Genomic DNA, 23,409 nt, shown 5'->3' on the forward strand with positions numbered 1-23,409 from the left:
TTGTAGTTTAATCGCGCGTTAGACTTCGCAAGGTAGAGGTTTAATAGCAAAATAGATTAATAACAAATATAACAATTTATTCTACATGCTTTCTAACCGGGTTATTGTGTATATCATATTCCGTAAAAATAATAATAATACGTTGATTTACGAGCAGGGGTTAAAGCACTCGGAACGGCGCAAATCAACGAGAGAAGGAGAAACTCGTTTTACGGAAAGAACGATTTCTATTTCGGACGTCAAGCGAAGGTCGCGGGCATGCGAAAAACCTGCCGCTCAAAATTGGAGTTACAATAATTGCGGCTCAAAAATAGCGGGAGGCCGAGATCTTGAAATCTTGCCCCGAAAGGTGGTACGCCTTTTGATCGCGGTGGCTTCGTAATGGACGAAACCCGGCGCTTTCTAAATGTTCCGCTCGTTAAAAATACAGGAACGTTGTTACCGGGCCTCTCTCGGGCCTGTATCTCCAGACGCCAATAAGAAGCCGTGGAGGAATCAAGGCAGGTTGATAGACGGTGAACAAAGCAAATCAGGGATCTACCGGCGAAACGGTATTATCGTTTAACGAGTATTCGGGCTGTACCTTTCCCTGAATAATGATGCCACGGGCGCCCCGCGTGTGGCTGCAACATGTTTTACGAGCCATATGTTTGAAGAGACGGCGGGACCTCTTATCAGCCATGATCGTATCGATTGTTATTTGACCCGTAAAAGGCAACGGGTGTTTCCTTTATGATACCGGGTAAATTGCAGCGAGCCCGTGCTGTCGGCAACCGCGTCTCTCTCAATTCATAAAACGAATTTATAAACCATGTATTCCATTTGCATTCGTTAGACTCCGCTGTCTTATTACGGAGCACCGTAAGTAATTAAAATTTTATCAGATCACTTTTAACCCTCCAATTAATGCAGCGAGGAAAATAGATAATAATATAGACGTTCTAAATGCCGAGCCGAGCATTATTTAAATATAAATTGTATTCGTGATATATTTCGAATAAAATTCTATAGAAAAAATGTTATAAGAACGGGTGCATGATCGAAGAATGTTTACTCGAAACAAGAAAGGTCGAAATTATTTTCAGTACAAAAAATGGTAGAAGACGAGTACCGAAATAATAGCGACGAAAAGAAATAGAAAGGTGCAGTTGGGCGCATAAAAGACGGCAGTCTAGTTACCGCGCCGCGTGCACACTCTTCCCTTGGCCGAGCAAATATTTGACGTTTAGACCACTTTCTTCGACTACCTAGAGCCTAAAGACACGGTTTCCTAACGGTGCAGCACGCCGTGCCGGTTAAGTCAACGAAATTGCCGCCTCCGATAGCTCCTCGCCATCGGCGGCTAGAGACCGCCATTCCGGCACGAGCTTAACTCGAATCGTGCTCGAATGGGATACACATTCTCGGTTTGTAAAATTTTCAACCGTCGCCGGCCACGGCCCGTTCCCCCGGATCGTTATTCAAGTTTCGAGGAACAGCTGTGCTACTCGAAGGGGGCCCCACGCCTCTTTTCTTACGGGGCTATGGGCTATGCCACGTACCCGGGGCCGAACTGGCCTCTGGGAGAGTCGAGGCCCCGGAAGGCCTCTCTGTGTGAATCTCTCGTTGCTTTTTAAAAGGAACGCGTACGTTACTTAACCCGTGTTCCTTCTCTCCGTCCTCGGGAGAATAGTCTCGCCGCTCTCCCAAGATGTTTAGCGACCGTGAACTCTTCTGTAATCATTTTCTTTCTCCCCACGCGATTCGATAACAAATTTCTTTAATTAAATCCTTGCAGTGGAATGACCCCGTTGATAATTACGACACCTCAAAGATTGACGAGTTTTGTTAGGTCTGCAGCTATACTGTCCTTATTTTATCGTTACGAATTATTGACTTTCTCCTTTCACTATCATTTTATTTATATTCATGATTGTTGGTATCTTCGTCTTTCCGTTCCTTCTTTTCTGTCTTTGCATTGCTAAGAAATCTTTTTAAACTTTTTGTAGCAAAAGGGCTTTCCTTGTTTATCTATATTTATTTAATAAATACTACTAAATATTATTAATGTGATATATAATATATTAATTCTATTGTTCCGTGTTTTATTTGAAAAAATTAATTATTCCGAGTCGAGACGATTAATTTGAGTAACTCTCCTTGCCCCATTGTTCAAGTAAAAATCATGTACATTTTTGTGTAGAATTATCATTTCTAATTGCAAATTATACTATGCCCAGGTACATTTAAAGTCGAATATTTCTGCTTACAATTGATGCATTTACAGGTAAGATCGTAAAATAAGAAGACCTACATATTGACAAGAATAAAGTCCGTTATTACTCTACTTAACTTGAGGGACTCGTCTAGTCGACGCAAGAACTTTCACCCTTCCCCTAATCGTTACCTATCCATATTGAATTCAGTATTGATCCCGTGGAACTAGATTTAAAAAAGATGTCGAAGAAAATATATGCAGAAGGATTGAACGAGACCGAGTATGGCTACAATGGATTGCCGTGGAACAAGTATTGTGCGCCAACCCCTACCTGTATAATGACGAGCCGGTTTTACAATGGAAAGTTTCGAATACACCTTATTGAATATGAATGTTATTTCCTCTTTGTCGGTCAACATAAAGTTCTATTCCGCTGCAGTCAATTTGTAAGCATTGCGGTGAACGTAGACGTGAAATAAATGCGGTTGTTCCGTGTATATCTAGTTATCGTAAAACAGTCTAGAGACCAAGGAAGTTTTCGGTTGGTATCAAATTACCGACTATGTCATTGCGAATGTTTACACCGGCACTCGTTTCACCGCTGCCGACACCATGTTTACCTGCCAATCGTACTCAATGACTACCACTGACAGGATAAACGCGGAGCCAATGACGGTGAAACTAGCGTCACAATGTAAACACTATCTGTGATTTTCCACGTCGGTTAATTACTCTTTGTAAGTTCATTATTTTATTATCCTAAACCCTCTACGAAGTTCCAAGTATTATAGAATAGTCTGCAGAGCTCGATTTTCTTTTCAAATTCGAATAATTATAGAACAGCGAGAAGACCTCGACCTTCTTCCAAATTCCACTTGTGTAAAAAATCCCCAACCACCTTTTAGCTCCGACTACTGTACAGCGAAGTTTGAACAGCCCTAAACTTTGAGAGACAGTAACCCCGGCAAGCTGGGAGACGATTCGGAGCTAGAAGGTGCTAACTCGAACATGGAGGAGAGATTCGTCCGCGGATCGGCGACGAAACGGTCGCGTCCCCGCGCGTACGTGCGAGCGCATTCGAATCTCCTTGTCCCCGGCGCAGTTGCACAATACTTGCGGAGCGCAGTGTCGCGCGCTTATGCGCCGAAGGCATTGTATCGAATGCAAACGGGGAAAACACGCAATGGGCTGGGACGGTGAAAAAAAATGGGGAGAGAGGGCCGAGGGATGCCGTGGCGGCGCAGTTTTGCGTCCATCAAGTAATTCAGGCCAGGGGCCGTGTGTTAACGACGATGCCGACCTTGAATCTCAAGACTCCATCGTCATGGACGTCTGTATGCGAACAAGTGCGACAGACAGGTACGTCTCTGTCTTATCTGGCTGTGACGAATTCGTCGCAAACGTCGGACGCTTAAACAACTTTTCCTGCTCGGCGAGCTCGAAGTTTCCCTCGCCTTAGCTTAAACGCTGAATGTCTCGAATTATCGCCTATTTCAAAAATTAAATGTATCACTACTTTTAAACCACGCGCGTAGAATCGAGTGTTCATTTCTAATTTTCCTTTGGTAATATTTAGCAACACCTTCATGATGCGTCATTCTACATTTCTAGGTCAATTGACACGTGAGTGACGCGTGAGTGCCACGTAGGGGTGAGAGAATTTCTTAACCAAGTATTAAAATTCAGTTTCATTGTAATAATGTTACTAGAATTTTTCGAATGCAAATAAGTTAAACTGCTGTTTCTTATGGTAAATTATAACTTTCTGCGTTAAGGTTTCGCAAAGAAGCATTTTTAGAAGATATTTAAAATAACTGAGCTTCAAATATTACGGTCGTTACAATTGTACCATATAAAGGTTTTTCCGTTATCGGAGTCCTATTGGATCAGAAGGTATATGAGGGATTACGACGGTCGGTCACAATTTCTTCCATTGAATAGAGTACTAGAATTGTTCGAACTGTTTAATGGATACAGACGAACTATTTATGCATTGTTTACATTCACAGGAAATCCCCGACGGTCTGAGTACAATGATTTTTAATTAAACCGACCGCTCTACGGATATGCCTGCCAATGAAAATTCCAGAATACGATGTTTTGAAGGTATCACGGGGAATCACAAGGGTCCTTTTGCCCACCCCTATCGTAATCGTGGATCTACATTACCAAAACAAATTCTACCCGATTTTACAACCTCGATCCCTTCCATTATATTGTTCTTCCACGAGGGACGACGTACCAGCAAAATACAGTTTCAATACGGTTTTAGTGTAACGCTAGAAAAATGTTTTATACGTGCTTTAAATTTTTATTGTATTCTACCGAAGCGGCGACGAGCACAGCCTTCGGGTGAATTTTTTATTTCCTTTTAAAATTCATCGAACTATTAACCACTTGTTCCATTTTCGAAATAGTTACAATAATTAGAACGTTCTCGATTGCAATAATTGTATACCTATATTTACACGAATGTTTAGCACATGTTCATTCGGTAATTTTTTGCACCGCCATTCAGAAACTGCAGGTATTATTTGACACTATCTTTAGAAATGATATGGTCTATATATGAAAATACAACGTAACTTGTTAAAAATCGTATATGTTACAGTGATGGTTAATATTATACTATCTGTGGTTAATATTATCTCTGGTAAAAATTAGAATTCCATTTATTTGGAATTAAAAGAACAAGAATCAATTACTTTCTGTAATATACAAATGCCGAATTTTCGACATGCATACGAACACGTGTTAAATACCGGCGATCAAAAAATTCGCGACTCACGTTAGGCGAGAATAAACAGTTCGTCATAGGTGCCGGGATATTTGTGACGCCAAAACCTTTTACCTGAGGTACTCTAATTTAGCTTGGGTCAAATGTTGCTCGGTCCCGCGTTCCAACTGTAAATACACGTTTATGTGTGTCCATCGTGAAAGAAGAACCGTCTACTGAATTAGTTTCCAGAAAGGACAAGCTACACATTGCTACATCAACGAGGTGAACGACCTGTTATGACAATAAATACGGTAACACGACGGGAAACGTTTCTACCGCCAACAACACGAGCTACGCCATAAAAAAAGCGTGTTATTAGAATATCGTGTCCAAAAAGGACTGAAGCAATTCTCACAGTGTATCGCAGCGAACCGCGTTCCCAATGCTCGTGTCGTAAGAGGATCGACAATATCTGCATCCTAGTATAACTCTCTCGCCTAATGTCCCTGTTCGTCCGAACCGTGTATCCCATCTTTCGTTGAAACAATTGATTCATCTCGCCCACGCAATTAACTCGAACAATGAATTGCCCATGATCACCGCCTACGAGCCAGATTTCCTACAATAGTGGTAATCGCGGTTTCGTTTTCCGAGAACGAATTGCAGGTTGAGGATGTCCTGACGCATTCGCCGGTGAAAAACCTGTCTTAGACAATGCTTGCCGCCGCGACGTCGTTTCCCGAATCTTTTGGACGGTCGCCGATCGATCGGTTAATTAAAGAGTGTTGAGGTTAATTATCTGTCATCGAATTATTTTCACGCGCAACCTTTGCTCGCTATTACGTTCCCCCACCCTCTCGATCACGGACAAAATTGCAAGAGCAAGACGTCGAGGCATAATGCAACTCTGCTTCCCGGCGCGGAACGAATAAAACGCTTTGCTGCATTCCGTGCGCAATTTCGAAGATTCCACGCAGCGACGGGTGTTGTTTAGCCGTTCGCGCTTACCAGGCAAAACCTTGACTCGATTAACGGCTCGGTTGTCGCCGAATCCGAACGAAATGCACCGCGACCATTTTCTCGAGCTGGCCGTTCGTTCACTTACTCGACGAAATAAAGGCGGAGCAACCCGCGGTGTTTCGACAACGAACTAACTGCAAACAGCTGATTTCTGGTAGGTCAACGTGTTGCTTACAAATGGACACACCGTTAGGATGGACGTTGTACCCGGGAACAGGCGACATTGTTGTCTCTACGCGACGAATCATGAGCGGAAGGTTATTCTAATTGTAAAATTAGATAATGTGTCGTTTACGTCGATTAAAAGATTATCTCAATAAAGGTCTGTCCTATCTCTATCCTTGCTGCAACCCCCGAAGAGGAACGCGTATCTATGCCAATTTCTTTCGGCCGAGTCACCGGGATTATGTAATTTTATAATCGGAGCCACCGGTTCGCTAGAATCGTTCGCCGCAAGATTCTCTCGGCGCAAGCGAATCCGTATCGAGTCTCTCGCTGCTATATTTGTATTTTCATAGGCATTTTGCCCCACATCCTTCACGTTTTCCGTAAATTTTCACAAACTCCGTGCGTTTCCCGTGGAACGGTTTTCATTGATTCCGACGAGCCTACCAGACGATTATTCTTAACTAATCGAAACGTGTGTAATTGATCGCTGCGAGCATTACGTTCATATAAATAGGGCTAAATATACGTCGTTGCGCAATCATAACCTTCGCAAAAAATGTCACGTGTTTTCTCAGCAAAATCTAGCACGGTGAAACTTGGATGCAATTTTCCTGCGTTTCTTGTTTAGGTTTCTAGTGTTGCAATGACATTCAACGGCACGAATAATTGGAGGACTGTAATAGCGTGTTAATTTATAAAATTATAGTCTGGTTTGGTAACTCTCAGCACTCGAAAGCATTTTAACCCTCTGATGGGTAATCAAGATAGTTTTTATGATCTGAAGTATTTCCATTTGATGTGCTTACAATCAGTGCATGTTACGATAGCGCAAAAATTATTTTACAACGTGATATACCTTGCGACAGTTATGAAATCTTGTCGGATTTTTATTACCGTTTTAATGAGAGCTCAGAACCGATATACGTACAGCAGTTTGAGATTATTATTTTTGGAAGCATTAAAATCCGCGCGGATAACAAGATAACAAGGCCGTGCGGCCAATGAATGAATCGCTTGGTAAGCTCGCCGTATAGAAAGGGAAATTTCGTAGTTTCGAGTTTGACAACCACGGGTCGGTCGTGAAATTTCCTGGACTGGACGAAGCGGCGTCGGTTATTTTTGAAACTTCACGAATCGAGCCGATGTCGCGGGCACGTTCTCGGACATGGCCAGAGGGGAAAAAAGGTGGACGATAAGCGGTGACCCATGCGAAACTCGTGTGCAGATATTCCACGTTTTTTTTCCCCTTCCTCCGAGAGATTTCGTGCTCTCTCTCTCTCTCTCTCTCTCTCTCTTTCGCGGGACTGCTCGCCTTTTTGTTTGCACGTTTTTATGCGAAATTGTTTCGTGCACGCGTTTCTGGACGACACATGCGGCGGCGAAGCGTTGCATGCGCTGCGCGGTCGGTTTTAGAGCCGATATTTTGACGAAAGGCACGCCCCTTCGACGACTACTTTCGAATCTCGTCCGAGAGGTTAGGATACACCAGGTGGTGCAAGAATCCGACGATCGTGGATCGCGTCGATTTTCTAGACAAAGCCACGGTCCGGCTATCGAGTCCGTGCTTACCGAGCAATACCAGAAGATTGTCTTTGAACAGAAATCGTGCACACGATTTTCAAAGTATTGTACGGAGACTGTGTTTTTAATATTTTAAATAGCTCTCGAAACAATCTACTCCGGAATTCATTCGGCGTTTACAACCATCTCATTTCTCAATACCAAAAAGCGATAATATGTGGTCAAAATTAATCATTCCAGCATTTATTTTACGATGATGTTCTTATTTAGAATCAGATGTTTGAAATTTTTAATAAAAATATGTAAATTTCTAAATCTATTATTTTCTATTTAAAATTCTACAGTACAATTCTAAAAGTCTGTTTTCCCATTTTTTTCAGATAGTACGGTACCGATATACATGCTACAATTGAATTCTCTAACAAAACAACAGTTTGTTTGAGAAAAGCTTGGCTCTGAATTGTATTTTGAGTTCTATTCAATAGTTTACAATAAACGATCAAATTATATCTTCAAAGTTAAACTTGTATTAGTGTCAAGTCGATATAAAAAAACACTTCCAATATTGGCCACAAATTACAACTTTCTGGGCCACTGTGTGATGATGATGAAACACGACCACTGTATGACTTCGAAGGGTTTATGGCGATGAACTGCGCCAAACATCTTTAAATAACGACTACATCGGAAAATAATGGAAAGAAAAGGATTGGCTGGCAGTTTGGGAAACAGACTACAGAAATATACGATTCTAAAAGCTAGAAGAGGATGATTCATGTATTTCCATGGAACACGAATGCGAGAAGTATGCCTGTTCCTGAGAGGAATTTATACCATGGTTATCGAATTATTCGTATCGGGACGGGGGAAAGCCAGGCGTTTTCGATTCGATTCCAGAGAGCGGTCTGTAAGTCGAACTAACAAGCTAACTGCCTTGTCAGTCCTCTTATTACGTAATGTCGTTGTCAAACCATACGGATACACCGAAGCGATGCAGTCGAGCGAGTCAAGTTCGCGAAAAGGGCACTTGCGATCATTTCGGATTGAAACGCGTTCAATTTTTCTGTTAGCCGCGCCGCGGCTACGGAGAAAAAGTGTGCGGCCACTAACCAGCTGCTAACGAGCCAACGTGGCCCGTATGAGTTCCATCTACGATCATTTTCGTGCTGGTTTCGACAACGACGTAACGGTTTTATGTCGTCGATCGCGAATAATAACGTTCGGTGGTAGTTTCAGGCGTGCGGTCGAAATAATTCGAATGGATGGCTACGCGACTAACGAAATTCCACGCGAAATATGGCGAGCAAGTTGACGATCGAGTGTCTCTTTCCTTGGCACGACATTACGACACATGTACGCACACACAGAGATGCCCGACACGCACACGAGAAGGAGCGCGCGTGCGCGCGCTCACCATTTCGTGGCGACGTGTAGAGGCGAGTATGTACACGCCTATACACACGCGGCGAGCCACAAACTCACGAACCTAGCCTATACATAAGGAAAAGTGAGCAAGACGAAACGTTTGAAAATTTCATTAGGATTCACTTACCCGATTCTTGAGGAAGTCGTCGATGGCACGCTGCGCCGAGTCGGTGAGCTTCACGAAGATCAGGGACTTGTTTTCGTGAAAATTACTATGCGACGACAACCCATACTGCACACCTGCCACCAGCGCCGCCATTTCTCTGTCTCTCAGCAGCGGGTTCTCTCTCGCACACGTCCCCCTCGTAAAAGCGCACACAGCTGACGACGTCCTTGTTGGTTAAACGAAGCACTTTTTTCTCCTTTCCGTTACCTTTACTTTTTAACCATGCGATACGAAACAGCTCATGCTACGTTGACGTGATAACACTTGTCGCGACGGTATTTCCACCCGTGGAACAAAACGTGTAAAAAGACGGAGAGAAATATAGAAGGGAAGAGAAAAAAAGAAGGTAGAGAGACAGAGAAGAGAGAAAAAGACATAGAACCCCCCCCCGAAACAGAGGATTCTCTCACACTGGCCCCGCAGCTCTGGCACACACGCGTCTCCTCGGATTTTTCTTCGGCGTATATTTTCCTTTTCTTTTAAAATCACGCTCTCCACCTTTGTCACTTCTTTACGCGGTTCGTTCTTCTCGTCACGCTTCGAAAGTGGTAGCACCCGCGCGTAAACCACCCTCTCGCACGTTCCTGGTCCTCGGTTCCTCTCAACCGTCACATATTAGCGCGCCGACACGTTTCATTTCAGATTTTTCTCGCGATTGGAGAGAGCACAGCGCCCGTCGTTTTGCCGTAAGGAACTACACAACTACACTTTCGAACGACCACCTGGTAGGCGGGGCTTACGGGAGAAGAGTCGACCAATCCCGTGACGCGATGAGATAGCGTGCGACTGTCGACCGTACTGTCCTCCTGCGGTCGCAGTCAACGATCGACTGACATTGTTTTCCTGTACCGTACGCTTTCTTATGTACTACTGCTGCCATCTGGATGTTCATTTTTACAATACAATTTCTTTTACAGCCTAAGAATATTAATTCATTGTACGTACTCATATTATTCATAATACGTACACGCTAAAAAATATTATATCTCCTACAATAAACGCCTGCAAATTCTGGTTTCAATGAATCATATTTACTTGATTAGATTTTCTAGCTACGTATGTCACTGTATGCAGTTGTAATTGCAGTTCTTCAATTTCCTTTTCTGTTTTCTCTTGTTGTAAATTTGTAAGTTGAGTATTTTTTAACCATTAACTGATTATGAACTATTAGTAACTTGCTCACTGTTTCGTGTAGCTATAAATATATATTTTGTATTACCTGACATTACTGAAAAGATTTCTAATTCCTTTTCTGCAAAATTTTCTTACTGTGTCTTTCTTTTCTTTGAATATATATTAGTTAAACATTTTCTATTATTTTATACATTTAAATGTTCCTAAAAGAGAACGAATCATAAACGTGAACATTATTACGACATACGAATCTAAAAGACGATGTTGCACAACCGCGTGAATTTAGCTACAAATCATATGCACAGTCGTAGGTCCTACTTCTGCGCACATTCAAGGCGCAGCTTGATCTGTTAGAGAGGTTCGATAGAGAAATCTTTTTTCTCTGATTGGCTGACAATTCACTGCTGAAGTAGGAGAATGGAAAATAATTTCACGTGCTCTCGTATCAACATGCCTTTACCACTAATCATCATCGAGTTACAATAGGAAGAAAGAACCATTGACGAATTAATGCTTTATTAGGGTCATTCATTTCTTGCATTTGCCTAGGAAAATGGGCAGAAGAAACCGTAGACTCGTTGTAGTTACTTAAGTAAATCTGTCTTGCTAATTCAACAAGGAACAGCTTCCAGAACTTTTACATAAAATCTACAGACTTTTCCGAAGTATGTACTTGATCTTAAAATTAACTTACTACGGCTACGTAAGAACTGGTGACATTAGTATATTTTATTGATTTGGTAACATTGATTCTAGGAACGTGTGATACAGTAATGGGCACTACTCCTGTACACCTTTCGTGCTCCCTAAGCTGGCTCGCACATCAACTACCATTTTATTGCGCATCCAGTTCCGCGCAAATACTGTAGAAAGAGAACGATCTCATTCGAGTTTGCCCTTTTTCTCTTTGACTATAAAGGCAGCACTGTCTTATTAGTAAATGGCTTACCAATCAGAGCAAAGAAAATTTGTATACTAACCTTCGCTAACGGATTAAGCTGCGGCCTGGAGGTGTGCAAGAGTGGGACCTATTACTGTGTTACGGTCTGAATTGTTTGGATGTAGGGAATTTGATGTGGTTCGGTTGCCCGTGGAGCGCTGAACCGCTCTGCTCGTGAAAGGTTGTAGAGAGTTGTACAACTTTGAATATTTTAAGCAAAAACTGGTACTTTATTGATAGAGCTCTATGATCTACTTTCTTTGACTGTCGAATAAAGTCTGTCTGTATTTTCCCGAGGAAAGCAAGTTTTATTCCTGCGTTCCTTCTGGTTCTTCCTCCCTTGTCCAATAGGAAAATTGGGGTCCTCTAGCTGGATGCTGATTCGTCGGATGGCTCATCTTCTGGTTGCAGATTGGTGGTGATTGGTGGTTCGGCGGTGCGCGTGCGGCTGGGAGTGCGCGACGGTCGAGCGCGCAGGGGCAAAAAGCCCGCCGAAACGAACGGAGTGGGGTATGCCGCGCGCGAAGACCTCGGTTCAAGGACAGCGTGAGAGAGAGAGAGAGGTCAGGGAGAGTTCCGAGAAGTCCCTAACTAAAGGTTTTCGACGTGCAACACTTTAGCGGTCCGGATTTGTTACTGTGACTCGTTTAGTTTGTGCAACATTGTAGAGGATCTTACGAGAGCCAACGTGACATTGTCTATATTCCTCGATTAGTCTTGCTAAAGAAAGCGAAGGCTTGACGATGAACTTCGTGGGAACTCTCTCATTGTCTCTTTACATATTCTCAGTTATTCCTCTCGGGCGATACAATGTCTCTATATAAATATGCGATATAAATTTGTATATACATTCAAACTTCCCTCCTGCCGCCATAAATTGAAACGTATAGTCTAGTAGCGTGGTCGTAATATAAACAAGTGCCTATGTTCGCGTCGCTCATGAAACGTGATAACGTAACAACAGTAATGGGTCTTACTCCTGCACACCTTCAAGTTATAGCTGGATCCGTTAGAGAGGATTAATAAAGAAATTTTCTTTGCTCTGATTAGTTAACAATTTACTGATGAAACAATACTTTCTTCAATTCACACTGTCTTCATAGTAAAAAAAGGAGAGAAATTATTTTAAAATTAAAAAGCAATTTTTTGAGCTATGTTTAATTAATATTGATTAATATGGTGAGCCAGCTTCACATGTATAGAGTATGGGTATATTTTAGGTGATTTCTTCTAAAAATACATTATTTGTACCATTAACTGAAATTTCTAATAATAATATATGTGTATACGTACATTATTGAAAATTTATAATGAAAATTAATTTTATTATTATGCACATGGACTTACCATTGGCATGCCTGTGAAGTTACAAGTGTGCATTACGGTGACACATATGCATGTATATATATATACACACTGAGTACATATGTTTGTATAGGACTGCCACAGTAACAGAATAGCACGCTGTGCTGAATACGTGAGTCTGAAATGTAAGACTGGTCTCGCATTTATTCGTCGCTCACATGTGTCGGTTGTATGCTGAACATATTTTCATCTATTTATTGTGAATATTTATTAATTTATTAATAAAAATGATTATTTCAACGAACGAAGGCAATCCAAACACGTTGAAACTGATAGTTGCAGCTAAAATAGCTGAAAAATCTGTCACCATACAGACAGTAGAACCAAGTGGTGAGTAACTTAACCTCTTAGCTTGAATTTAATTTCTCATCCATATGATGAAATCTCAGGTGTTTGTTTCACCTGGAGATTTCCAACACGTGGGTGATGCAATAATATATAATTAATGAATATTTTCTTATGACTAATATAAATTTCTGTTTATTTTTACGATTAATTATAACTCATATTTTCGAGTTATTTACCATTTATCTCTAAAAGAAATATTTACATCTTTTAAATTTTTATAGTTGTAGGTAGTTTTATTTTCATTTTATTAGACATTGTTAACTTTAATTTAACAATATATTCTTGGAGTAGATTATACTTTGTTCATTGTAAAGTTTCCAAAGTTTTAATTCCAATGGATAGCATTACATCATTTTTATTTTTTTATGTTTAGCAAGTTTTTTGGGCCGTCTACCTGCTATTAAATTATCTTGTGGATCAGTGCTATTTAGTACTAGTGCAGCAATGCAACTATTAGTACCTTTATCTGAAGAATCTAAAATTCACAACAGCAAATGGTTAGAGTGGGATATTTCTCAGTTGCAGGTATATAGTAATAAATTGATTTATCATTAAAATCCAATGACTAAATCTAATGCTATGACTATTATACATTTTAGCCAGCTATAGTCTCTTATGGTAATGTAACCAATGCAAATAAATCTGGCTTATGGTCTCTATTAAAAGAGTTAAATGCTGCATTAGCAAATAAGAAGTACTTAATTCAGGTAATGAGAAATATACATATCTACTTTTAAGAAAACTGCATTAACAATTTTGATAGAACTAAGACTTAATTAACAATATTTTAGGATAAAAACGATTTATCATTGGCAGATGCATGCATTTGGATAACTATATGGTCTACTGTATTAGTTACAGAGATTGGAGAAGAACTATGCAAAGAATATCCATCAATTAAAAGTTGGTTATCAAATATTGAATTATTACCAATTATTCAAGTATGGAACTTTTTTATTGTCTCTTTAATATTATATGTATGTATTGTTATTACAATTAAAACGATAATTCATACGTTTAGAATTCCTTGAAAGAATACCAATTTGAAAGAGGTGCTAAGGCAATTCTTAGTGTACAAGATGCCTCGTGGTTTCCTGTTAATACTATCATGCAATCTTTAAAATCCTCTAAGTCAGTTCAAACAAGTAATGTACGTTTTCCGTGATGAGAGTATTTATGTAACAATACACAAAGTATAGTTTTATAAAAATTTTCACTCTTATTTTAGATTAGTCCCACTAAAGAGAAGGAAAAGGATGTTGAAGCAGTTAGTAAAGAAGAAATTCAGAATGTTACTAGTAATTGGTCGTCGAAGTCCTATCCTGTTATAAAGTATTCATCTTATCCTATGTAAGCATTAATTTAGACGAATTTTTGTATGCGCATGTAAATGAAGTATTAAATATGATTGTAATATAAATATTTTATGTATAGATTACCGAAGAAAGGCGAGAGAAATATTCTAATAACATCTGCATTACCCTATGTTAATAACGTCCCTCACTTGGGAAATATTATCGGTTGTGTGCTTTCTGCTGACATTTTTGCCAGGTATGTTTTGTAACTAGGTTTTGAAATATTATCAAAATAAATTTATTTCAATTTATTCGTTTTGATTACAGATATTGTAGGCAAAGAAATTACAATACCCTTTTTGTTAGGTATGTATCGTTTTATAAATATGTATAATATTAATGTAATAGAACTTAATGAATCGATATTACAGCGGAACGGACGAATATGGGACCGCTACGGAAGCCAAAGCTTTAAAAGAGAAAACAACACCGCAAGCTGTATGTGACAAATTTTTCGATATACATAATGATATATATAGGTGGTTTAGTATAGGGTTTGACTATTTCGGTCGTACTACTACACCAGAACAAACAGAGTAAGATGGATCTCGTACTACCTGCATTATAGGATATTATTTTTTAAGGTTTTTGTCCAAACTTTTGAACAAAAGATTAAGTTATTTATTATTTTCTTTACGTTGCTGTCATATTAACACAAAAGAGTTATTGATGTTACATATGTACATTTTTTTACTTCTAGAATCGTGCAATCTTTTTTCTCGAGAATAAAATCGGAAGGATATGTGTTTAGCGAAACGGTAGATCAACTTCTCTGTGAATCTTGCGATAGATTCCTGGCAGATAGATTTGTAGAAGGCACGTGTCCAAGGTGTAATTATGAAGATGCACGTGGCGACCAATGCGATGGATGTAGCCATTTAGTGAACGCAACAGAGCTAATATCACCTCGTTGCAAAATGTGTAGCAACAAACCAATTGTGAAGAAGTCAGAGCAGTTTTTCTTGGATTTACCTAAGGTAAGTATTAGTGCAGTTCATATGTATACTATGATCAACCTACGAAAACTGAGAGTAGATATCAAAAATATGAAAAGAAATTTGCAATAATTACTTATGAGATTCTATCACAGTTAGAGACAAAACTAAAAGAATGGTCCGCGACTGTAGAAAAAGGATGGTCAACCGTTGCCAGAGCAGTTTCAAAACCATGGTTACGCGGCGGCCTAAAACCTCGTTGTATAACAAGAGATTTAAAATGGGGAATTCCCGTGCCAGCAAAAGGCTTCGAAAATAAAGTGTTCTATGTTTGGTTTGACGCACCATTTGGTTATATCAGTATTACAAAGAGATATACTAAAGAGTATGAACAGTGGTGGAAACCTACTGACGTAAATGTTGATTTATACCAATTTATGGCAAAAGACAATGTACCCTTTCATACGGTAATGTTCCCGGCTTGTCTGCTAGCAGCTAATCAGGGTTATACAATAATGAAGCATTTAATGGCGACGGGTAAGTTTAATACAAAAATACATGCTCATATTAAACACAAACTTCAGATTTTAACGTTTTATTTCTATTTAGAGTATTTAAATTACGAAGACACTAAATTTTCGAAATCCAGAGGAATTGGAGTATTTGGTACTGATGCTAGAGATACGGGTATACCGGCTGATGTTTGGCGATTCTACTTGGCATACGTTAGACCGGAAACACAGGACTCAAATTTCAATTGGGTAGATTTAGCGACTAAGAACAATAGCGAATTATTAAACAATTTTGGTAACTTTGTGAACAGGTGTGTGAAAAATTGTCAATTTGTTGATTGTTTTTGTTTTAACATGACATTGAAGAATTTCTTTGTAATGTATATAGAGCTTTGGTGTTCGTGGAAAAATATTTCGATTCAAAAATTCCATCAATGGTACTCCAAGAAGATGACTTGATGCTGTTAGCGTTAGCGCAGCGCGAGTTGTCATCTTATATTCAGGCTTTGGAACAAGCAAAGTTGCGAGACGGTTTAAAGCATGTTTTAGCAATATCTAAGCATGGAAACCAGTATATGCAGTTCCAAGAACCGTGGGTGAAAATTAAAGGAACTGATGATGATAAGTAAGCCACTTCTCAGCAAAATAGTACTCTAAAATGTTCTTCCATAGACGTACATTTTTACTTTTTTTTATCAACATTAGTTTACAATTTTTTTAGAGTGTAATTGTTTAATTGTAAAATACATAATAGGTTTTCTACAGTTTTGTTCGTGAAGAAATGTTTACTTGCTAAAAAGATAAAAAAACTTGATACATCAAATTAAATTGGAGGTCTTTGTTCTAGCGCTTGTGAATAGTATATATCTGGTAGTGTAATCCTTTGGAATATAATGTTTTATGTTTTTTTTTGTTCACAGAAGAAGAGCTGGCACAGTGATCGGTATGTGTTGTAACTTAGCGTGTCTATTGGCAGCATTATTGGCTCCTTTTATGCCCAATACATCTCGCGAACTGAGAACGCAAATAGGATTAGATAGCAGCAGTTATGGATATATTCCTGACATTATTACTAATATACTACCGCAAAATCACAAAATTGGTAAACCTTCTCCTCTTTTCAAAAAGATTGAAGATAAAGATGTGGAAACATTAAGAAAAAAATATAGTGGAAAACAAGAAGAAGCAACTAAAACTAACAATTCTAATGACGCGAGCTGTGATGTGAAATCTTTAGAAGCTGCAATATCAGCACAGGTGAATCAAGTGTAGAGAAAAATTATACCGAGAAATCGATCTTTACTTAAATACCATGTTCAATATGTTATAGGGCATTAAGGTCAGAGAATTGAAATCCAAGCATGACAAGAGTGTTTGGCAACCCGAGGTTCAGGTACTTTTAGGCTTAAAGAAGAAGCTTACTGATCTTATAGGCGGAGAAGCTAAATCGTCTGAGCTTATAAAAAATAGCAATGCTGTAAAGAATAATAAGCCTAAAGCGGTGCCTGTACCTGAACAAAAACAAGATGTTTCAATAGATGCGGCTACTATCGAAGCGGCTATAGCTAAACAAGTATGATAACAAAAATACATGTCAACAAATACATATTTCATTTCAGTATTTTCTAATGTAGATTCTCTTTTTCAGGGCAATCTGGTACGCGAATTGAAAAGCAAAGAAGAAAAATCCGTGTGGCAGCCCGAAGTGGAAAAACTATTGAAACTTAAGAAACAGCTAACAGATCTCACTGGAGCAACTCCAGCATTGACAGACAAAAAATCGAAAAAGAAGAAGTAACTTAATTATGAAACAATTTCGAACACATCCATTTTTCATTAGCAGAAAATAATCGTACTATTTTGTAATAAAATTTCATCCTTCATTTTTTTATTACCATACAGTTTTCTTAAAACTGCATTGATACCTATGGTATTCCTCTTCAAATAATGTTATTAATAATTTTATTTAATAAAATTAATTTATACATCAATAAAATGAAGAAATTGTTACAATTTTCTATTTTATTCCTTACTATAGCGATTAGTCTAGAATAGGGTCCGAAATTAACTACACATGCCAGGGACAAAACATTTTCAGAGACTGCTCCGAAATGTGCTGTAGATGAGATTTCACAAATGGCATCGGATGATACCATTCTACAGCACATTTCCGAGTCTTGGTTTAGAACATTAGCAAGAAAATAAATCAGTTAATAAAGAAAATATTACTTCTTAATTAAAGTTGTAAATATTTTTGTTCTCAGTGCAGATTTCTTTTTATCTATTGCTTTAATTTCATGCTGAATTTCCTTCGAATGTTTTGGTGTTGTTATTTTTACTAATTTTTCTGGGAACATACGGAAAACAACATTCTCAACCATGCAAATTATAACAGACAAAATTATACCAATGAGTAACAATATTATGATTGATGCTGTCTCAAGAAAAGATACACTTGATACATAGTGTTTGTCTTGTTCGCAAAATGGCTTCCTTGAATTCCATTGATGTACCTGTCTGTTTCGAATTCCCGCAGTTGTCATTCTTATTAATCTGTAATTAATTAATGCAGTCTTAAAAAGTCAAAATTGTGGTAATCTCTAACACATAATTTTCTCACCCTATCTTTGATATTTCTCGGAACTGGCCGTTCCGCATGAACCAAATGCCGAATACGGAAGGTCGAAGCAAATGGATTTCAGTGAGCTGGCAGATCATTTGTTTGGAAAACAGACGTTCAATTACTGGATAAGCATCAATGGGATTCGCATGATATGCGTGTCCAGGAGACATAATAGTTGTTATACCATCGTGCAACTCTTGAAATTTTTTCTCATCCGGTATATTTTCCCAATGTTTTTTAAAGTATTGAACTTCTGGATTAGAAGACTATAAACAGTTTAATTTGACAATATTAATTGTTATTTCTATTGTAGTCTATTAACTATAGATATTTGTGCATGCGAGTAACCATACATCTCTTTCAGTTGTGATGGTATAAATAATATTTTCTATGCAGTTTGTTGGGAAACAATTTCACATTTAATCTTGCGGGTCAAAGATCGTTACGATTGTATATAAAATATTTGCTATATCATCACAATCAACAGAAATTTACTCTGATTAGGACGTTCAAGAAGATCTCTTTGCGAGCCGAGAGTTTCAGCTTGCTTTTCACCAGGGAGTACAAGGAATCGTTCAGTTTATTCAGAGGAATATTTAATCGACTTGATACCATAGCCGCTGAATAACAATTATATATGAGTAGACCAAAAATCATAGTTTGCAGTAAGGCAATTCGACCAGAAAATTGTTTGCTTTCAAACGGTAGTCCTGTAAATTAAAATGATAGTCTTTGTTGCGATAAAACATTCAAGCGAATCGAAGAATTTCGATTAACTAAATGTTAAAGTCCAGGTACGGTAGAATCGCGGTTGTCTGTACTAATCAAGGAAAGCATCATTTAAAAAGATATTTGCAATCTCATATTTTTCACGATTTAATCAAGGCTCCTTCTTCAATTAAGAAAAATTAAAAATGTGGAAAAATTAAAAAATGCATCTTTCGAGTGGACGCTACTGTATGAACGCAAGGTTGATAAAAAGATCGAATTTGATAACGATAATTGAAAGCCGACAATCGGTATATATGGTACCAATAACTTGACAAAAACACTGGCGGTTTTGGAAACTAACTAATCATTCTGATATTTTGAATGATTTCGATTACACAATGTTAAGGAAATGACAAGCACTTTATGATTTTGCATGGTTGATAAGTAATACCTGAAAGCACTGAGCCACTTCAAACTTTATATTTATCCTAATTCGTTTCGAATCGAATTCGCATATCATTTACCAGAATCGAGACTGCAAGTATTCATCATTTGTGTTTTACCGCACCTTGCTGACATATCGCGGCAATAAGAACAATAACGGTTTCTCCATTATTGGAATTATTGTCTAATTTCCAAATCAACCATAACGTGAATATTATCAGGATCGACAATGCGAGAACCATGCACCAAACACTTGCTTCGAAAGGCCGAAAGACTATAGTCAATTTATTTTTCAGTGATGGCGTAGTAAGAAACATGAAGCAGGTTCTACGAAAACGTTAACACTTAATTATTTTCTGTTCATTAATACCAGAAGTACATAAATCCATTTCCGGACAATTCAATACATTTTTAATTAGAGGATACCTTGCAGGCCAAACTTGCAGCGCTACATCGGCGTAAGTAAGTCTTTCTTTCGTTATAAGTGACGGATAAAAGCCCATATCGAATTCCCTCTCTTTTAGACCAGTCATTAATGGACCGTTTGTATCATCTTTCGCCCAGTGATCCAGCTCTATTATGTCGAGGCTATAAATTAAATATTCGATTGATTATGCTCCCTTTGACAACTACAACAACCCAAACCTCCGAAACTGTGAATAAATATTACGTGAAATTGAACATTTCGGCCATGTGTACTGTGAGAGCGAAGCCGAATCTTGCCCAATTATCTAACGGTACGACATTCGGTTCTCGAAGATACGTTATCAGATCACGGTCCTTCGGTCTGGCTCCTATCTACGTGAAAATAGTATTTTCAGATATCTGTAAGGTGTTTCGTTTATCTTTGATTCCTCATTATTTTTGTCATTTCATCATGTCAGATCTGCCTCTTCATTGTTCGATGATGAACATGAGCCAAAGAAGAGCAACATAATAAAATCACAATTTAACAGTACCTGCAACGACACTTACAATGCCAGCAGCCTTCACCTTTATTTGGTTGTAGTTCCATCTTCTGGTGAACGTGCCCTCTAACAAATTAGCGCTTAAACCGGTGTTGTTTGTCCATGTACCAAATTCTGTGATAATGAGCGAACCACCGCAGTGTTTGCAATGATTGTAAACGTCGTACAGTGCGTAATCATCATGATTACGTATAGAGATCATAAAATTGGTAATCACGCTGAACGTACTTTCGTTCAACAATTGTACAGTATCCGTCAAATTCTTTCCGTCCTCTTCCAGGATTAACCAATGATGTAAGTGCTCGAATAAGTATTGAGCCGATGCCTGAATTCGATTTGTTTTTAAAAAATTAGTACCCGCAATCGTTGCATTACCAACAAATGTCCATTGCTAAGTCTTGTGCATTTAATAAAACGTGAAAACTTCTGCCTATTTGAATCTATATTTAACGGGAATTCAATGAATTGGATAGAGAATATTTTGAGGGTACAGAAGTGTTTAAGAAAGAGATAATTAAATATTTATTGTAGATACAGATGATTCTTGTTATTCTACTATAGGACACGTAAACGTCGTTATCCCTATCCTACACTCTTGAAGAATTAATTACTCACTACTTAAGAACTCATGAATTAATTACTCAAAGTTAATGTTATTAGTCTCGAAGTGTTCATAATGACCCCGGGCACCGATCCTATATTTAAAATTATCATAATTACGATTAATTTCAAATTTGTCCTCCGAAAAATGTTTATACATATAAAACTATTAAGCTTTTTTCATCTCAGCTTTTATTTAAGGATTCAAAAGTTAACGAAATCTCTTCATGAAAGTAGTAACATATTATTTCGTATATTATCTTTTATATGACAGCAGTGAAATTTGTCACAGAATGAAGCATCTGTTTACGACTTCCGTACAGCGCCAATTAATAAGTGGCAAAATAGACTTTCAGTTATGATCATAAGTGATGCTACTACATATTTGACTAGTAGTTTAAGCGTTTCACCATTCATTAATTGGCGCTGTATGAACTCTGGATAGAACTTCGAAATTTTGCCAATAGAGAAGTCACTTATCATATATGTCACTATATTTAATTGTCAGGAGTTTACGTTCGATCTTATTATATAGGGTGGGGCAAATAAAGTGTTACAGTGCAATATCTCCATTATCATTAATGATACGCGAAAATGCTTCAGAAACAAATTGTTTGGTTCGGAGGGGGACGTATTTTGGTGGAAATATTTTTTTTGTCAAGGTCATATTTTTTGAGATTTCAAGGTCATCGATGGTTTTTTAAATGGAACTATATATTTCTTTTTCGATGACATTATTGCCGATTTTAAGACGAATCCAGCGACCTATAATTCAAGGTCATTCTAGTCGCGCAAAGTATGTAAATCGTTAAAAAACCGAAGAGTATAGCAAAAATCACTTTCACAGGTTCCATAGCCTTGGAAGAGGTCACCATAGCCTTGGTGTGGTTTTGTTTACAAAACATGCCCGAAATGATGTTTGTTCCATCCTCGATGGATGGAAACTGTGCCACTTCAACATCCGTGGTCCGTTAATTGTTGGTGCGGCATTGTCGGAGATCACGTCATTGGCCCACACTTTTTTGAAGGTCGCTTGACTGGGCAAGTTTATGCCAACTTTTTGCAAAATGTGCTCCCTCAATTATTGGAAGACGCGCCCTTGCATGTTCGCTGGATTCGTCTTAAAATCGGCAATAATGTCATCGAAAAAGAAATATATAGTTCCATTTAAAAAACCATCGATGACCTTGAAATCTCAAAAAATATGACCTTGACAAAAAAAACATTTCCACCAAAATACGTCCCCCTCCGAACCCAACAATTTGTTTCTGAAGCATTTTCGCGTATCATTAATGATAATGGAGATATTGCACTGTAACACTTTATTTGCCCCACCCTGTATAACGACAAGAATCATCTGTTCTCTATATTTATAACAATAAGCAAGCATTTCTGTATGCTCAAAATATTTGTTTCACCCTCCAATTACCACATTCAAGTTCAATTATATTATTTAATATTGTTTCTTCAAGAATTTAATAAAAATAAGTGATTAGTCTTCCAGAAAAAATGGACTATTTATTGGTATGGTTAATAAAGAAAAGCGCACAAGTTTATTTCAGTTACTTCGTCATATATGTTTGAAATATGGTCGTCTTTATCCGAACATTCTAAATCTAGAAAAACACCTAATTTTCCGTATTCCGTCCAAAGAAAACGCAATAAATCGATGTTTGTTCCAAATCGTATCAACGAGACTGTGATCCCAGCATCACTTAATACTTTGGCTGTTTTGAAATCATCTATATCAAAATAAAATAAAAATAAAAACACCAGACTCTTCGTAAAAGTGGTTCATATTATCTTAAAATATATAAATAGATCGTTAACGGTTATTAGTAATTATAACTACCCTAAAGACGGTAAATGCTTTTGAATTTTCGAAATACCGATAAATGAAACTTACCTTCGGGATCCCCGCAAGAGAATCCGGCAACTCTGTTAATCTGCTTAAAAACGAAGTAGTCCCGAATTAAATTAGCATTACCGGCACAAGAGGCAATAATTAATTGCAGTCCGAAGAACATTCGAAAGTAGAACATTCCCACTTGCAATCCTCGTTCTTCGTCGCAGCCTGTGGATCAAACAACTGTATGCAAAGCATTCGTGCTGCAGCTTCATACACGTAAAGTGGTTTCGCTCTTCTATTTTAGATGAGAAATCATGTCAATTCTGACATGACGGTTTTCCACGGAAGAAAAGCGATTCTTTCGTACCGTGGAAATCCGATAACGTAAACGAACTGCGAATGAAACGAT

General features: G+C 38.3%; 3 protein-coding genes across 4 annotated transcripts in view; 1 reads left to right on the forward strand and 2 right to left on the reverse strand.

Annotated features, from left to right (window-relative positions):
• Positions 1-10,044, reverse strand: part of LOC144477587 (RNA polymerase II elongation factor Ell-like) — a 126,318-nt gene extending 116,274 nt beyond the window's left edge. Inside the window, exon 1 of the mRNA XM_078195314.1 lies at positions 9,178-10,044. Coding sequence (XP_078051440.1) covers positions 9,178-9,309 — 132 coding nt within the window. The 5' untranslated portion in view covers positions 9,310-10,044. The remainder of the gene's footprint in view (positions 1-9,177) is intronic.
• A 2,719-nt stretch (positions 10,045-12,763) lies between these two features.
• On the forward strand, positions 12,764-17,758 carry Metrs (methionyl-tRNA synthetase 1). The gene is made up of 16 exons (XM_078194242.1): positions 12,764-12,985; positions 13,377-13,528; positions 13,603-13,710; positions 13,795-13,944; positions 14,025-14,153; positions 14,232-14,353; positions 14,438-14,554; positions 14,626-14,664; positions 14,730-14,894; positions 15,059-15,335; positions 15,449-15,830; positions 15,903-16,116; positions 16,194-16,430; positions 16,726-17,062; positions 17,136-17,378; positions 17,454-17,758. The coding sequence occupies exons 1-16, from the start codon at positions 12,883-12,885 to the stop codon at positions 17,601-17,603; spliced, it is 2,925 nt and encodes a 974-aa protein (XP_078050368.1). The 5' UTR covers positions 12,764-12,882; the 3' UTR covers positions 17,604-17,758.
• Positions 17,759-17,821: 63 nt separating this feature from the next.
• On the reverse strand, positions 17,822-23,325 carry LOC144476925 (ionotropic receptor 75a). Of its 2 annotated transcripts, none has more exons than XM_078194261.1 (9): positions 23,058-23,325; positions 22,718-22,893; positions 20,577-20,876; positions 20,254-20,381; positions 20,010-20,171; positions 19,708-19,910; positions 18,924-19,138; positions 18,426-18,694; positions 17,822-18,358 (listed from the first exon to the last, which is right to left on the reverse strand). In XM_078194261.1, the coding sequence occupies exons 1-9, from the start codon at positions 23,191-23,193 to the stop codon at positions 18,031-18,033; spliced, it is 1,917 nt and encodes a 638-aa protein (XP_078050387.1). In that variant the 5' UTR covers positions 23,194-23,325; the 3' UTR covers positions 17,822-18,030. The 2 variants fall into 2 exon arrangements, with proteins under 2 accessions (XP_078050387.1, XP_078050379.1); XM_078194253.1 differs by having other exon boundaries at positions 20,559-20,876.
• Positions 23,326-23,409: the final 84 nt, after the last annotated feature.

The sequence above is a fragment of the Augochlora pura genome, chromosome 2, assembly GCF_028453695.1.
Source record: "Augochlora pura isolate Apur16 chromosome 2, APUR_v2.2.1, whole genome shotgun sequence".
Lineage (NCBI taxonomy): Eukaryota > Metazoa > Arthropoda > Insecta > Hymenoptera > Halictidae > Augochlora > Augochlora pura.